The 16,816-nt window shown below is 42.7% G+C and overlaps 1 protein-coding gene across 1 annotated transcript in view; it reads left to right on the forward strand.

The window, feature by feature from the left end:
- The window catches only part of POU6F2 (POU class 6 homeobox 2), a gene marked incomplete at its 5' end in the record, with an annotated part of 57,562 nt that extends 44,002 nt beyond the window's left edge, over positions 1-13,560 (forward strand). Inside the window, 3 exons of the mRNA XM_010135481.1 lie at positions 404-572; positions 9,498-9,666; positions 13,000-13,560. Of these exons, the coding sequence (XP_010133783.1) occupies positions 404-572; positions 9,498-9,666; positions 13,000-13,504 (843 nt within the window). The remainder of the gene's footprint in view (positions 1-403; positions 573-9,497; positions 9,667-12,999) is intronic.
- Between the last annotated feature and the right edge of the window lie 3,256 nt (positions 13,561-16,816).

Here is a 16,816-nt window from a genome sequence, read left to right on the forward strand (position 1 = left end):
CTCTTCTTGGCCCTGGTCCTGCAGTGTGAAAGGACCTCTCTAGAACAACGCTGATTTATATGAGAATCCGTGCAGGGAATAAAAGTCTGACTTCATGAGTCAGAAAACAGGTAAGGACATGTATTTATTAAACCAGAATGCTGCTGTGAATGTTATAGGTCTCTTCTCACCCATTTCAAATATTTAGTTTTTAATTAGATCTGGTTAACTGAGACAAAATGGAAAGTCAGAATTCAAGAGCTCAGATGGCTCCTGCTGTAACGCTGTCACCTGAACTAAATCCGTGGTATTTAATCCTCCTATGGGATTTGTTCCCCAGAAGTACATGGGTGAGATGGTGCATTGAAAGTTTCCTATTACTGCTTCATTTTCTAAATACCTATTTTTACATTTTAACATATAGCTCCATCAGCCCTCCCAGACGCAAGTGGGACAAGCAGCCTCACAACCCAATCTCCTGCATTTGGCTCACAGTCAAGCATCTATGTCTCAAAGCCCAGTGCGTCAGGCTTCCTCTTCTTCCTCCTCATCCTCCTCCTCTTCAGCTTTGAGTGTTGGCCAGTTAGTCAGCAGTAAGTATTGCTCCCTGGCTCTCCTTATTCTCCCCTCTGTTTGTCCTCCTCACTGCTGAGTTTCCTGATCTGCTTTCCCTCCCCCCCTTTTTTTTTTTTCTCAAATAGTACATTGTATGTTGCTAAGTAGAGTGACTCTTACCAGTGAGAACTGCTAAGTGCTGACACGGAGGGGGCTTAAGGTAAACATGCCTTTAGAAATTGTAATCGATGCTAACAATGGTCATAAAAATGGTAGCAGCTGTTAATTGACTCATGAGGGCAATTCTTATAACTGAAACGTAGTTCATGTTCTTTGGAAATGAGAAGTTTTTGAATCGGTCAATATAATGAATTACATTGCTCAGAATTTTGTGGGCAGACAGATCCTCCTACCTTTCTTTAGGCTGCTTGCTGTTTGTTTGCTTATTTAGCACGGCAAACCATTTTACAAACCTTCGCGCTACACAAACCTAGAGCGAGACACCTTTCTTGGCGGGAAAAGCTTGCACAGTTTAAACGGGGCTCAACTCCAAGGCGTGGGAGAGGAGAGAGAAGCACGCTGCAGTGACACAACTGTTCCAGTGTCGGGATTATAACAGCTGACCTCCTGAACAGCCCCTTCTTCCAGACCGCAGAGTTCGGAGTCTTTGCTCTTACCTTATCAGCATTAACTTTGGTCTTTACATAGCAAAACCAACAGGTTAAAAGGATCCGTAAGAAGCATTAACAGTTTTTGCACATCTGCAAAAACCTGAGTGTATTGGGTGACCTTGTTCAAAGATACTCCATGTGCACATTTCAAGTAAAGAAACGCCACAGCTCACGTCATATTGGTAATGTAAAATATGCGACTGATACGAGTTTATGAAGGGTTTGGAGAAACTGTCATGAAAGGGAAGATGTAAAAAAATCTCGGTTAGATTATTTCAGAGATTGTTTACGTGGGGAAATTACTAGCGGAGCTATAGTGGTAAAATTATGCTGGTATAACTCCCAGTGTGAATACTTTTATTCTGGAATAAAAATATCTGCATTGGTAGCTGTAAGTACATAAAATATATAGATACGGATATAATTATAGTGATATAAATATACTGCTATTGCTCTGTCAGTAAATTTTCTCATGTCAACAAGCTTGTAGAAAGAAGACAAATAAGAGGCTTCACATTAAAAATACATGAAGTTACCCCTTGTATATGTGGGAAAATAGACTAAAATAGCCGGTGCAGAATAAGGTATTTTTCAATGGCTACTCCAGAATAGCCTCCCGTGTGGACGTTCTTACAAAGAAAGTATTCTAGAATAACTACTGAGGGGTACTCTGGCCCACAGTGGTTATTCCAGTCAATTTCCCCATGTGGATAAGCACACTACACAATAAAAGCAACATGGAAGAAACCCTTTTAACTTTATAGTATAAATCAATCAAAAGTTAGGAAACACTAGAAAAATAGTGTTTGTTCAACTGTGTGCAATTGCTCTTAGAACATGAATTTTATGATAACGATATACGTTGTGATTAAAGTCATGCGATCGTGATTTTTAACTCATCCTTCTTCCAGTGCGTTCCCAGTGGAACTGCTCTAGGGATGCATCAGAATTACTAATGCAACGGGCGGGCTGTTGTCCCAGGGTCTGTCCCCCGCCTGATTCACTGAACTGCCCCCAGTTTGTAGAACATGTGAGGTGTGGAGCTGTAGAAGGGTGAAGGACGGTCTTGCTTCACGCAGTGGAAGACTGTCTGCCGCGTAGTTCCAGTGCAATGGCAGGCAAGTCACTCAAACCAGCTTTTTCACAAGTGCTCCCTCAACATCCAGCTCGAGACTCTGGACTTTTAATTTACAGATTTTAAGTGCACTTTCACTGTGGAACTGTGTAAAGAACCAGTTAAACATACAGTCTAAAAATTCATCTCCTACTTGACCTAGACTGGGCACCCTTTTTCCCTTATGTTCTCTGGGTATGCTTTTTCCCTTAATATCGGTCCACTTATCTGTGAATGAGAAGGGGAAGACCCTCATCTTGTAGAAACACAGGAAAATAAATTAAGATTTAAAAAACCAGAAGAGCTCAAGAAGAAATGTCTTTGGTGAAGAGCTTTACTAGAGGTCTGGGGCCACACGCTGAACAAGTGAAAAGGCAATACATCAATCAGTTCCCCTGTAATGAAGCACAATTCAGCCCAAGTATTGGACGAGACAAGGGTTTGGGAAAAAAGAACTGGTAATCCGGGGCTCAAAGGCTTTGCTGCGCAGTGCCGTGGGCTACCGTAACTCCGGTGTTTTGTAGCTTCTGCACGTTTATTTGTGCAACAAAGGTTTAGCTTCATTTTTTGCTTGGATAAATTTCAAGGTTGTTACGAAAGCAGAATAGTAATGTAAGTCGGTCTTATGGTGAGATAATCTTACATTCGTAGTGGGAAATGTGAGATCTTCTGTCAGCTGAACGGATGGAAAAGCTGAGAGGTTGTGTTGTCATCTTGTTGGTCCTGCTCTAAAAGGAGTAAGACGTGCTGTGCTCATGGACTTGGCTGAGAGGAGTATGAGGCAGAGCAACATCACTCTGAGGAAGAGGAGAAGATAAAACAATGAACATAGACTTTCTACTTGGTCCTCTCAGGCTTGACTCCCTCCACCACTTGTCCTGTTCCAGTCTCCTTAGTTCCTCAGGCTGTTCTCCACACAATCTGTGCTCCCTTTGCCACAGTGCTTTTGTTCCTCGTGCCTTCTCCCTGCAGCCCTGTCCCCGCAGTCCATCGTTCCTCAGCTGCTCTTCCCACTTCAGCTCCCCTCAGCTGCCAGTCAGTCTCTGTCCCCAGACCATATCTGTGTCCCTTTTCCCGGCCTTTTTATTAAGTAGTTTCTGTCCTCCTCTACCTTGTTTTATCACTGGTGCCACATCTTTTTCCTTGTTTTCATTCCTCTACCACAGAGGAATGAACTCAAATCCCTGCTCCTTAGTAGTCTTCGGGGTTTTTTTTTTCCATTCCATCATTTCTTTAGAGTCAAGGTTAATTTTTGCCTCCTCTGCATCCAGAACATGCAGGCGCCGCTCCCACCCTCCCTGAAAGCCACCAGAGGAGTGAAAAATGATCACCAAGAAGATAGGCGAGTCAGCCTTTCTGTCTTTACTGCTGTCCCGGCCCAACCAGGTCAGAGCCACAGCCATAGGAGGGGTTGGTTCTTTTCCACCTACTTCAGCCTTAGGCTCAAGCATCCTCAGTAGAGAGAAAATCTTAAAGAAACTCCACACAGAGGTCTAGCAAATCTCTACTGAGTAGATATGAGCTTTGGAGGCTCATCTGCTTGGACTTGGAGGCAGATTTTTAACTTGGGATGGCAAGAAACCCATTACTGATGTAACAGCGATCTCCTGACACCTATCAAGGCCGTTGTAGGGGAACTGAAACTTCTTGAAGAAAAGAGATTGTTCCATTTTTTTTTTCTTTTTTAACCTGGGAAGAACAACATGTTTTATTAGCCTTATTCTCAGTAGTTGATATGAAATTTGTCTTATAACAGCAAATGCCAGACAAATGAGCAATACCCTGCCCGAGAAAACGACTAGCATGTAGAAGATAGTTGGGGTGCTTCTCCCTTGCTCAGACAAGAAGAAAGCTCAACTAAATCAAATGGGGAACTCAGAGTAAAGAAAATACTTTTCATACAATGTGGCTGAGGAAGGTGTTGCACTTGGGAATTAGTTCACTGGGACCCAGATCTTAAGAACATTCCAAAGGAAGAGGCTCTTGAAAAAAGATGATCATTACACATAAATAAAAAGTTCTGGAATTGCTTTAAATTTATGTTTCCAACTTCATACATCCCTAAATACTCAACAGACTGCGTGGTGTGAGGGGCACATCAGCTCGTTTCTGCTATTTACACAGTGCTGTCACACAGACAGAAGTAAAACAGTATCTCGATGATCCTTAATGCCTGACCAGCCTATCCTTGAGAGCCTATAGCCACCCAGAAACTGGAGCTAACACCGCATGCATGAGCCTGCCTGAGGTGGCATGTAAGTGACAGTGGTCCAGGGCGCAAGAGAGCTACCTGCTGGTTTCTAGTCATGTGGAAGAAGCCTCCAAGAAAGAAGAAGATATGGTCAGTTCAGCGCCTGTGTAGTGAAACACGTAAAGGCAGGGAGCATCCTTTACAGCTCTCCGTTGTAATACCGTATTTTAGACAAACAGTCTTAATCTTCACAAATTTGAGTATTGTCTCACCCGACTAAAAACCCTTCTGTGTACAGCTGTGACCACACCCAGGGCCATAGAGCGGCAGAAAGCCGTCCGTTCTGTTCCTTTGCAGAGTCCGTTCAGCTTCAGGGTGCAATGCTCTAGCAGGAGCACCGCTTGGTCAAGCCTATGGCCCAAACCGAACAAAGCCTGCTTAGCCTCCCAGCCCCAGCCTGGCGAGCAGAGCTTTGTGGTACAGGCCTGCAGTTGACATCTCGTGTCTGCTGGACTCCATTCAAAGTCTTTCCGTGGTATGAGGCCTCCAAGGGGTCAGTGGTCTGAAAGAAATCCAGAGGCGTGATGGCAGCGAGAAACAGCTTGTGGTCTCCTGAACATCTCTTTGATTGCTTTACCCATCCTGAGGCAGGAATATCCCCTCACTTGTTCCAAAGCTGCAGTCCCGTCCTCCAGCAGAGGCCCTAGAGTCAAGTAGAGATTTACCAGATTCCAAAAAATTGTTGCTAAATATAGTAAAGTTCATGTAAAACTACGCCTGTTCAGCTACCTTCGTCTGTTAATTGAATTGCTTGGAGCAACACAGCTTCAGTAAATAATTATTTGGGGCAAGGCTCTGGACACTTACTGCAAAAAGAGTAATTCTTGTCACAAGAGGCTGCCTCACATCCGTGAAATTACTAAAGTACTATGAGAAAGGGATCAGAATTGGCCTTTAATAACTATAGCGTTCCATGTTCCTTGTTTTTGTTCCTTCTGCTTTGCATTCTAGTCAAATTTTCTTTATGATTTCACATTTTTAACATTTCCTAACGTTAAAGAGAGATGTGTTTTCTTGCCTTTTTTTTTTATTTTCTGTCCCTTTTTTCCCCCTGTATTGTTGTGTTCTTTATAACTTATCCCGTTTACCTCATTCTCACCCCTTCATCCTTCACCAGAAACAAGTGATAGTTATTTGAAAGACAAAAAAATTATGGTTGTTTCCAAAGAAAGGACATTTAAAAAGAATCTCTGCCTAAGCAAGGACTGCAGGATTCACCTCTACTTTTCCTGTCCCTTCTGTATGATTTCTTCATATTGTCTCATCCCGTCTCTGTTATCTTTTGTCTTGTTTTTTCTTCATTCAATTCTGCATCATTATTCCTCCTTTTTTCCATTTAATTTCCCCTTTCTCAGACGTATCCCTCTGCTCATTTCTTTAACATTTCCACCATATGTTCTCTTTGTGGAAATCACTGGTTTCTCCTCATGCTTTGAGACTCGTGCCTCCATGAAGTTTCTTTCTCCCTTCCAAATCAATTTTACTGTCATCTGTTACTATAAAATTAATATGCCTCCCACAAACAAATTACTCTTCTTTCTTTCCCCTGAGCTCCAGTCCATTTTCCATTAACAATGTTTTGTCCTGCCTTTCTTCTCCAATTTACTTTCCATTGGACTTCCTCTGCCAGCTATTTCTCCTCCTGTCTGACTGGGGAAATCATCCCCTGTAATCCCTCCCCTGGTACAGCTCTGTGCAGCAGAAATACGTTTCTTCCTTCAGGGTGCACTGATTCCTCCGTAGCAACACTTTCCCCTAACTATTAAAATCACAGCATATTTGCACTTACCAACAAACTCATGCAGGATTTCCAGAATTCAGAAGTGGGAGAAGTATCCTCTTCAGTAGGAAAAAAGGGGGTTCAATGCAGAAGGAGAGCCTGTGGATTTCTTTTCTTCCACTCTGCTCATCCGCCTTCACTATCCGCCAGGACATCTGGGAGAATTTTAGCTGTGTTCCTTTTTTTCCCAGCCAACTCTCTTACCTTTCTCCAGCACCCAGTGGTTTCGTAGGCAGAACAGCCATTGTTTTATCGTGCCATCACATGCACTGGGAGTCTTTAAATGCTGTTACTGTAGGTCCCAACCACTCAATGATATTGGTATTTTTTATTTTCCCATTGGCACTGTGCTGCCTTCTCTAGGATACCCACTTAATTTGAAAAGAACCAGTTTATTTACATCCGTCAGTAAGCCCCTCTTCCCAACATGTGAAGTCCACTATACACCTAACGGTCCTGAAAGCTCAGAACTCATTAAAACAAAGTCCGTTAGCTATTTGTATATGTCTGTGTATTAGCCCACGGAGTCCAAGATGACGTTTTGATGGCATTCTAAAGGCAATAGAGTAAAACAGGCTGGGGCTGGTAGATGATGATGTCAACAGAGTGGTCTTTGTAGCACTATTTCAGTTTTACGGAGCTGACAGAAATCAAGGGACTACCTCTGTGGATTTCAAAGGGCTTGGAATCACATCTGAGGTAGAAATGGTTCTGATTTGATCCAAACGCTATGTTCCCTAGAGTTTAGGGATATGAGGATTCAGTGTTTTGGTCCAGCTCTGGTACCACTTCCCTCCTCCCACAGACTCTTTGTAAGACTGAAGCCTCTTTTTCAACAGGTACTCTGCCATTTATTGCAATCTACACCCGTATTCCTGAAGCGCATCACAGGGTTTTTTCTTGTCTCGAGGAGAGGTCAGCCTAACTATTCCCTCATCCAAGCCCCTTGAGGGGGAAAGGACTTTCCATGGTACTCACGGGTGCAACAGCGCCATACCAGAAAGATCAAGGAGAACTTGGCAGAATTTCTCTACAACTATGTGAGAACAACTAACCCCTTAGCTTTCTTACCTCCTTTTTCATTCCTACCAGAGTTGGGGAGGTTTAGAGGTGCCAGCTGCCATAACATTTTCTACTTTGAAAGTTCTCTGGGAACACCTGAATTGTCCTTTGTCACATCTCTAATAGCTTTAGTCAGAAGCCTTAAAGTGAAGGAAGGAAAGAGGTGAGGAATGTCACCATTTTAGTGCACTTTACTGAAGGGAATCTTGGAGGCCATTTTCATTTATGATATTTTGTACATTTATCAGTTGCTCTTCAAAGACTCAAAGGGCAGATGAGCATCCAGCTCCATCGTGTGTCTCCGAAAGTCAGAACTAGTGTGTTAGACAGACTGCGTATCGGGTAAGCAGGGGAATTTCACACCTCTGAAGGCAAGTACTTTACAAACCTGAGCGTCCCCTGCCATAGCGCTGACTACTTAAAAGCAAACGACACGCACCCGAGCTTCATACTGAATGAGAGCGTGCACGTGTGCGGGGGGGCTCGAGCACAGCCCTGACAACAGGCGGGATGGTTCTGAGAGTGGAGCATTGCCAAAACTGGGTTCAGCCCGTATGCCTGTTAGCCTGTGAGCGTAGTTCATGTGGTCCCTGGTTGCATACAGGAGTATTTTTAAAATACTATTCCCGTGTGTGCTTCTTACACTCAAGCTAAGAATCGATATAGGCTAAATTTATATATAGGCAGAAAACCCTTTTCCCTCTGTCTATTATTGGACTGAAAGATTTTTTTTATAAGACATTTCCATCATAAGGGAATTTTACATCAGTTTTATAAACCCCTGCAAATAAAAGCTTTGTTACTGTAATGCTGACAAGCCCTCAGCTATAGCAGTGCTAGCAGGAGCCACTCTCATATAGGGTTCAGAATAGTAATGCAGTCCAGCACCGTCCATGGACAACTGCTTGCATTTACCGAAATTGGTGGGTTATTGTGCTGCAAACTTTTCACCTAAGAAGTCTGAGGAATGAGGTGAAGAACAACAGAGATGTCTCACTGGGAGAACGGCTTCACTACACGCAGGATTGCACAACACTTTGAAATCTTCCACCATCCCAGTCCCATGCTGTCTCTAACTTGGCAAACGCTTTCATTTAGCCAGGGATCAGTAGCTTGGAGGGGAAAAAAGTTCCATTCTCCAGCTGTTGTGTCATTTCCCTTGATAAGTCCTAAATTGACCGAGTTATCCAGCACCAAAGGAGCTTTCCTGCGGTAGATATGCTTTATTATGTGCCCTTTCGGGGACAAAGGCTTCTGTGTCAGTAAACTGCTACGGAGAGGAAGGACAGATTTATTCTCACAGCATCATAAGCATTATCCTTCTGAGGGGCTAATGTACAAGTAAAAAATTGTGCAGCATTACCATCCAAAACCTAATGGCTGATGTTGCTGCTCCTTGATTACCAACCTGATGGGAGGCAGAATGAAAAGCTTGAAAGGCTGCTGCTCAGAAGGGCAGATTTTAAAAGATGATTTTTAAATTAAGGAGTTTTTAAAGGCAGCTTTTTGTTGGAGCTTGTTCGTTTGGACATTTGGCTGGCAGTTTGGGTTGAGTATTGTGGAGAAGGGAAGGAAGGTTCGTCAGTCTCCATATTTGGCATTAATTTTAGATAAAGCAGAAAGTCTTGATTTCAAATTAAAAACCCAAGCAGTTTGTGCCTGTATTTTGCCCTCCCCACAGACTGCAAATAAATACATTAACAACAGCCCTCCTTCTGTGTGTGATAAGAAGGGGAAATGAGGAACACGACTTCTCAACCTGGGGAGATTTTGCAAGGCGCAGGCGGCAGTGAGGAGACCAGGCAGGTGAGCTGGCCGTTTTCAGGGGTTCAGCAACGCAGTATGTCTTAGACAATCTTTCACCAGCACCTGGAAACTCTGCAGCCTAGTTAGCGTTTTAGCAATCCGAACATGCTTCGTAACACACCTGACAAGGCAAGCCTGATTCTGTTCGGGGAAGAAGAGAAAGGGATAAGTATTCTTAAAAAAATGAACATGAACATCTTGACAATGAAAGCTGGTGTAAGCCTGGTCCACTCCTATGTGACACAAAGAACTGACACGATTAAAAAAATATTTCAACAGATCCTCAAACAGCCACTGGAGAGGTGGATGGGGTGAATCTGGAAGAAATCCGAGAATTTGCCAAAGCTTTTAAAATCCGGCGCCTGTCCCTTGGCCTGACACAGACTCAAGTTGGCCAAGCCCTAAGCGCCACTGAAGGCCCTGCCTATAGCCAGTCTGCCATCTGCAGGTAACAAGTTACATCATAAACTCTCCTCTCCTCTCTTTGTTCTCAGTAATTATTCAGTTTATTGCAGGGAGCATGCTTGTGTTTGAGTCTCCTGTCTTTAGCATGTATTATTTAATCTGGGACTTGAATTAGCCAATAATGTCGGTATCTGGCAGATAAAATGTTCTTATTGTGTGTCCCTAAAGTAAAGTAACTTCAGTCTTTTTTTTTTAACCTCCTCCTTTTTTAAACAAGCGAGAAACAATGTTCCTGGCATTGAGACTTAATTCCGTAGACAAGCTGGAGACCCTGCTGATGCTGGATAAGCACCAGCTGACCCTCTTCATACTGTGCCATTTTCTACAGATAGGGTTACTGAACAAATATTTCATGGCTGCATCCCTGCTAAGTTAAAACCTGTATTACTGTGGTTAGCACTTCACATATAGGATGTTAATGATGATTTACCTAGGCAACACAGAAGGGAAAAAAATCATCCTTCCTGCTATCTTGCAAACCAGCAGCTATTCATCTTTTATCACCCAAATGCTTACTGAGAAAACCCAGACAAGCCATGTATGCAAAGCAGGAGCAGAAATCTGCCCTAATCATAAGAAATGATCGTACAGTCTTGACAGAGTTAACGTAGTTAGAAGCAAACACCGTATACGCACGTATGTGTGTTACAGTAATCCCATGTTTATGCATGAGGTAACAAACACACTTAGGTAACAGCTTTTTCCTCTTGGGCAATGCCTTATAGTCCTTCTCCATCAGTGAAAGCTAAGAAACCAACTCTAAGCTCATTTAAGTGGATTTTGTTCTTGGTGATCCATGAAATGCTCTGTCTTTTTATCTGCTCTTTATACTTTTAATGTATTCCCCATAGAACGGAAGTGTACTTTTCCTGCAGTTTAAGACTAAGGTTATAAATAACATCAGTATGGGGTAGTGAGCTTGCAGCTCACATTTTGCTCAATGATTTTCCATAAAACCCATTGATTGTTGTTAAATACAAAAAGCTCCATAGGATCCTCTCACTTCTATGGTCTCCCCTACTGTTTTTTCTTATAAGATACCTCCCTGTAGAAAATAACCTTTATTCAGTCTATACAAGGATACTACTGCTGGGAAATTTGTTTCAAGACTTGTATATCGTTATTCCAAACATGTACTGCAGGATCAACTAACAAGCCACGCCAATGATATATGAATGCTATTGCTCCCTGTTGCTAAGGATTAATTTTATAATTTTTTTTCTCTTCCCTGCGGTCAGTTGGTAAAGAATGCCTAAAACGGGTGGAGTTTTTAGCAACTGCCAATTTGTTGTAGCATTAAGTTGCTGTTTAACGTATCTATGTACTTTGAAGTGATAAATCGCAGTTTCCTTTGCTTTTGTCTAGTTTGCTGTCTTCTCATTTCCTCCATCTGCCTCACCTGAGAAAACCACTGGGGACGGTTTGAATTTTACTAAGAGAAAGGGTTCCCCACCAACCATTTATCATGAGAACCCCAGTAAAGACGAAGTTGGAGCACAGACATGGCCAACAAAAGCCCAGAATGTATGTGGAGACCTCTTACAGAGGGCTCCTCAGAGGGGCAGATTTCTCAGAACATGGGGACTGGGTGCAGTAGCTGATCCCAAATACTTGCAGGTTTATAGGGTTTTTATTTCCTTTGACGGCCCTGGCTGGATATCACTTTGGGGTGTAATAACCTGCTATGACTGTGCATGTCTTGTTAGGCACCAAGACAAGCAAGCTGCTTCAGTGGCAGTAAGCTGTTCCTCAGAAATCGTAGATTCAAGTTTTAACGGTAACAAAGAAGTTTCAGTACTAACTTCTGGGTACTGGAAGGGGCAGTAAGGTGAAGAAGTTGAAGGACCAACCTGGAGACCGAAGCAGAGTCTCCTGGTGGCCTGTGCAGGTCATATCAGCAACGTACCACCTGGCCGGAATGTTCCATGTGCAAATAACAGCATTTTCTCTAACTCGAGACAATGCATTCTAGAACGTAAACTTCAGCCTGCAATATCACTCGACACCAAGGAAGGACACCCTACAGTCAATACCACACTAGGATCCCAGGCACCAGTTACAAATTCTTTGGAGTGTTATTATCTGAAATTATGCCTTCTCTTACCCTTTCATAGTGCAAAATGCTTTGTTTCTTGCTGGAACATTTTCTGCAGCCGCTACGTGCTGAATAGACACTAAAAACTGCCAACTCCAGTCACCAAGGTGCTTGGCACAAAAGCATTCGTTCAGTCGGTCTCATCTCCAGAGCACGTCGTGGTTAGCGGCCACAGCGGTGCTTCAGCACCGGATGGGGTGGAGAGTGCGGCAGCGCCCTGCGATAATTGTTGCCTTTCCACAACGTTAAATACCACAATGTGCGGGGCGGACGTAGGCGAGGCGGGGAAATACAAATGGGTGGCATCAGATGACTTGGGTTAAGGCTTCTTGAATGCACAGCAAGAGAGGATGAACATGGTAAATGAAAGAAAAAAGTGTTTATAAGACTTGAAATGTGAACTCAGCTCTTCTGCTTGTTTTTTGAAAGGATTAAAGCTTTGCGTGGCTGCTTTTCCAGATGTCTTATAATACTTGTAAAATCTGGTTTGGCAAAAGACTTTTGATGGCAAAATGATATATAGAAGACCTCATTTACAGGAAATGATATCATTCTGGTACAGTTTGCAGAAATCCCACAATAAACCCAGCTTGGTGCCACAGCATATTAGTAGACTATTATGCTGGGATTCATCTGGAAAACATGAGTCTGTCTTTGCACATTGTGGGGGCAGTCAAGATAATTGCAAAGTGTCCAGCTGTTTCAGCTGAACACCACCGTAGCTATGGGAATCTTTTTCCGACCCAGAAAAGGGATACAGCGTTAACTTGCAAACAGTGAAAATTGCTGAAAAATGAAAGGAAAGGAGACCTGATATTCAGAGGCTGGTGACTGCAGTCGGTTTGTATTATTAAAGCTGTGGTGTTTGGACAATGTGGGATGGGAGTGGAAACAAAAGGATTAATCACAAAGACAGGACGACAAAGAGCAATTGCCTTTGATGTCATTTCCTGTAATTAGACTTTGCCTTAAGGGTTTTGAAGATGGTCAGAAATACGAAAACGTGACTCGTAACCTGTTTGATTTAGAGTTTTGTTGTAGTGCTCGTTTTGTGTTAGCTTAACTATCTAGCTATATATTTATTTATTTATAGATATACCTATCTGACAGTTTTCGTAATCCATTGTAAATTACCTCTGCCAGTCAATTAGTCAGGCAGGCAGGAAGTCCCACCCTGGCAGAGCATCAGTGTAAGACTCTTCTTTCTCAATTTTCCCTCAGACACACCATCCTGAGAAGCCACTTTTTCCTACCACAGGAAGCCCAAGAGAACACTATAGCTAGCAGTCTGACAGCCAAACTGAACCCTGGCCTTTTGTATCCTGCCAGGTTTGAAAAGCTGGACATCACCCCTAAAAGTGCCCAGAAGATAAAGCCGGTGCTTGAGCGGTGGATGGCTGAGGCTGAGGCCCGCCATCGAGCAGGTATGCAGAACCTTACCGAGTTTATTGGAAGCGAACCATCCAAAAAGCGCAAGAGGCGTACCTCATTCACGCCACAAGCCCTTGAAATCTTGAATGCCCACTTTGAGAAGAACACGCACCCCTCTGGGCAAGAAATGACAGAGATTGCAGAGAAACTGAACTATGACCGGGAAGTAGTTAGAGTTTGGTTCTGCAATAAGAGGCAAGCACTGAAGAACACAATTAAACGTTTGAAACAACACGAGCCTGCGACAGCAGTTCCTATGGAGCCTTTAACAGACTCGCTGGAAGAAAACTCCTAAAAACAAAACTAAACAAAACCACACACACAAAAAAAAGCCCCCGCACCGACAGAAACGTAACCATTCGAACTCTGTGAAAATACCCGTTCATCACCCTTGTAAGTAAAAGACTGAGGAAACTACAAGAAGGACAGAACAGTTTATAAATGTCCGTGGGTTTTCCTATTTAAAAAACAAAACAAAAAAAAATACACAACACTTAGTGTGTGTGTGTGTCGTAGAATTAGTTCCCCCCAAAAAGCCAGTTTTTTTAAATGGACTTAAAGTAAACCAAATAACTGCTTACTTTTTTTCTGTATATTATGAAAATGTGAACACGTTTTAAGGAAAAAAACAAAACAAAACAAACAAAAAAAAAAACTTTTATCTGTTGAAAGGAGAATACAAGCCTGCCACCTGGAGGAGTGATTGTAGCCTTTCAGGTATCAAGTGCTGATTCACTATGAAAACTATTAACCAAAGTCAGAAACATGGCATTGCAAACTAGATTGTTAGTCTACTCTTTTATGAGCATAAAATTGTGTTACGGATTTTTACATTTGTATTTTGCAAAGAAGAAAACAACGGGATTAATTTCTCTCATCCTTGTTCGCACCCCCTGCAGGTGCGTACAACCAGGTGTTAAAGCCATTCCATAGCGGTCACCTCCTTTTCTTTTTCTTTTAGTCAACAGTTTTTGTAATCTCCAAGTGTTTGGGTGCCAAAAATAATTTATTTTTATTGTGATTTGCAGGGTTTGGTATTTCTCTTCTAAGAGTGTATGTCTTGGTTTTCATTTCTTCCTTTTTTTTCTTTTTCCTGATTCTTTTTGCTGCCTCCCCTCTTCCAGCTCATTCTCCACCCCTTCCCCAAACCCACATAACCCAGTGCTGTTTGAAGATTTTTAAAAAGAAAAGTGGAATCTGAACGCTTCTATACTGGTATGCTGGCATGCAATAGAGGACAAAGAAGGATTAGGATTATGCCTGATGAGCTGTCAGCCCACGCTGAACACTGTGCTTACTGTCAGCTGCGTAGCTGGGGATGTCTCTGTCCTTTGGCCATGAACCTGGAGGGGTTACCAAAGCTCTTTCTGTGCACTGAACTGCACACCTGGTTCGGTACTGCATCTGTGTTATGGTTCTGTTTGAGGCAATTTCTCTCCGAAGTCTGCTAGCCAAAGAAATTCCGTGAGCTTCTGATGACAACAAAGGGACAGGCTGACAAGCGATGAGGATGTTTTGACGTTACGTCACTATGGACTGGTTCAGTGGTAGTGCTTTGTTCCTCCTCCCGCTTTTTCATGTCATCCCAACACTGATGCTTGCCCTGTTGGCCACCTCAGCAGGAGGATTTGTTTCTGCAGGTGTTTGCTGTGCCCGCTGGCTAGAGTAAGGAATGGGGATATAGGGAAGCCCACTGCATGTCCTAAGGCAGTAGTAAGGTGGGTCACCTGCAATACCTTTTTGATTGGACAAGCATCATCTAAAATACCATGGTCATTGGCCCTATGAGTATACCAAGGCTCTGAGGGAGAGAAAGGTGTTGCAGGTTCTCCATGGGGTATGGGCTGACCGGTTTTGTCATCTGCTGAATTCTGCTCCAGCCTTTGGGGTAGAGCCCACTATTAGGGTAGAAGCTGGATCTTGATCAGGACTTTCCAAAAGATAACATCAGGGATTTGGTTCAGCTCGCTGTAGAGTAAAATTCTACCGGTGTAGCTGCTGATTGCATTCACCGAACTCAGGATGGTCGCACTGAATTTTGGCTGGTCTGCCCAGGATGTAGAAGGAGGTTCCTGAAGTGCTGGAGTCTTCAAAAAACACGTCTCAGAGTTTTCAGGAACTCAAGTCTATATCCAAAACTGACTGAAAGAAAGGGACTTCCATTGATTTCTCTAGGCTTTGAATCCGGCCCTTGTTATTTTATTAATGGCATTTGCCTTGTAGAATGGGGTATTTACTTCATGGCTGGTGGAGTTTTAAGGCTTCAGAGACCATCATCTGTGCCAGAAACTGCCTTTAAATGTGAGCACTCTCAAAGGTCAGGGTTGGAGAACACTGAGGATCCAGTTCTCCTGGCTGGGCTCACATCCAGCAAATGCATTTAAGCTTCAGCAGGGTATGTTTAAGGATATTTTCGGTATTGCTTTTATGATGCGGGGAGTGAGAATGGTTATTGACTCTTTTCCGACTGTTGATATATAAGTATCTGCGGGGGGAAAAAACACCTCAGTAACCACAGGCAATTTGTGAGGGACAAAAAGATGCTTTACCCAAGCTGAGCACGTGGAGTGAAAAGAGTCTCACAGCAACATCTGCCCCTCTAGGCTTTCTTTCTTCCTCTCTAGCCATAGATGATTATATCCACAGATATATCAATGTTATCTACACCAAACAGCCCCCCAACTTGTGGCCACAATCCCGTTTACATAACGATCGGGAGACCACCCAGAAGCCACCAGGGAAGCAGGGGAGAACAGATCTGGAGGTGGACACTCCTGATGTCCTGTCTCCAGCTCACTGCTAATTGTCCACTCATCAGCGCCACATACACGGTAACCTGTTCAGCCACCCTTGAGACCCTACACCCTGCTCACCACCCCCTCCATCATCAGCAGCCTGGGAACAAAAACATTAACCATTCCTTACCTAAAACCGAAATTTCCAGTTCTCCCAGGGACTGCTCCAAATTCTGTGAGGAAAAATCCCCGAAGAAGGAAAGTTAACTAAACAGTGTATGAAAGATACTAAATGTTTAAAAATACGCTGGCAGCAGCTATACAAGCTCTTTTCTGTTCCAAAGTACATATCAGAAGGATATAACTAGGACAGTGAAAATGTAAAATAAATATAAATCGCTAGCTTGGAAGAAGAAAGAAAAAAAAAAAAGATGTTCATCCCACAGTCTTAAACCCATTCATGTGCAGTGATTTTTTTTACAGTTTTCTAATTTTGTATTATGTTTTGTAAATTATTTATAAAGTGTTGTAATGCTTCTTATATTAATTTTTTTATAAACAAATTTTTGCTATGAGGCATAAACGGTGCCTGAACAGATTCTTAGGAAGCTAAATTACATGTGAGTCACACATCTTGGGGGGGCCATAAAGAGTTTGTTTTAACTTTGTGGGGCCATAAAGAGTTTGTTTTATTTTGTTACTGGCAACATTTCTGGTTTCCATTTGTAAACAATTTTCATGCGTTGATTACATTTGAAAATCTTTTAATTTTGCATGTGACTAAAAGATAGATTGCTACCAGCAAATGAAACAAATCTCTTCAGTCATATGTGAAGGTTTAATGGTTTTCCAATTTATTGATCATTGAATTT

The sequence above is a fragment of the Buceros rhinoceros genome, unplaced genomic scaffold, assembly GCF_000710305.1.
Source record: "Buceros rhinoceros silvestris isolate BGI_N320 unplaced genomic scaffold, ASM71030v1 scaffold12604, whole genome shotgun sequence".
NCBI lineage: Eukaryota > Metazoa > Chordata > Aves > Bucerotiformes > Bucerotidae > Buceros > Buceros rhinoceros.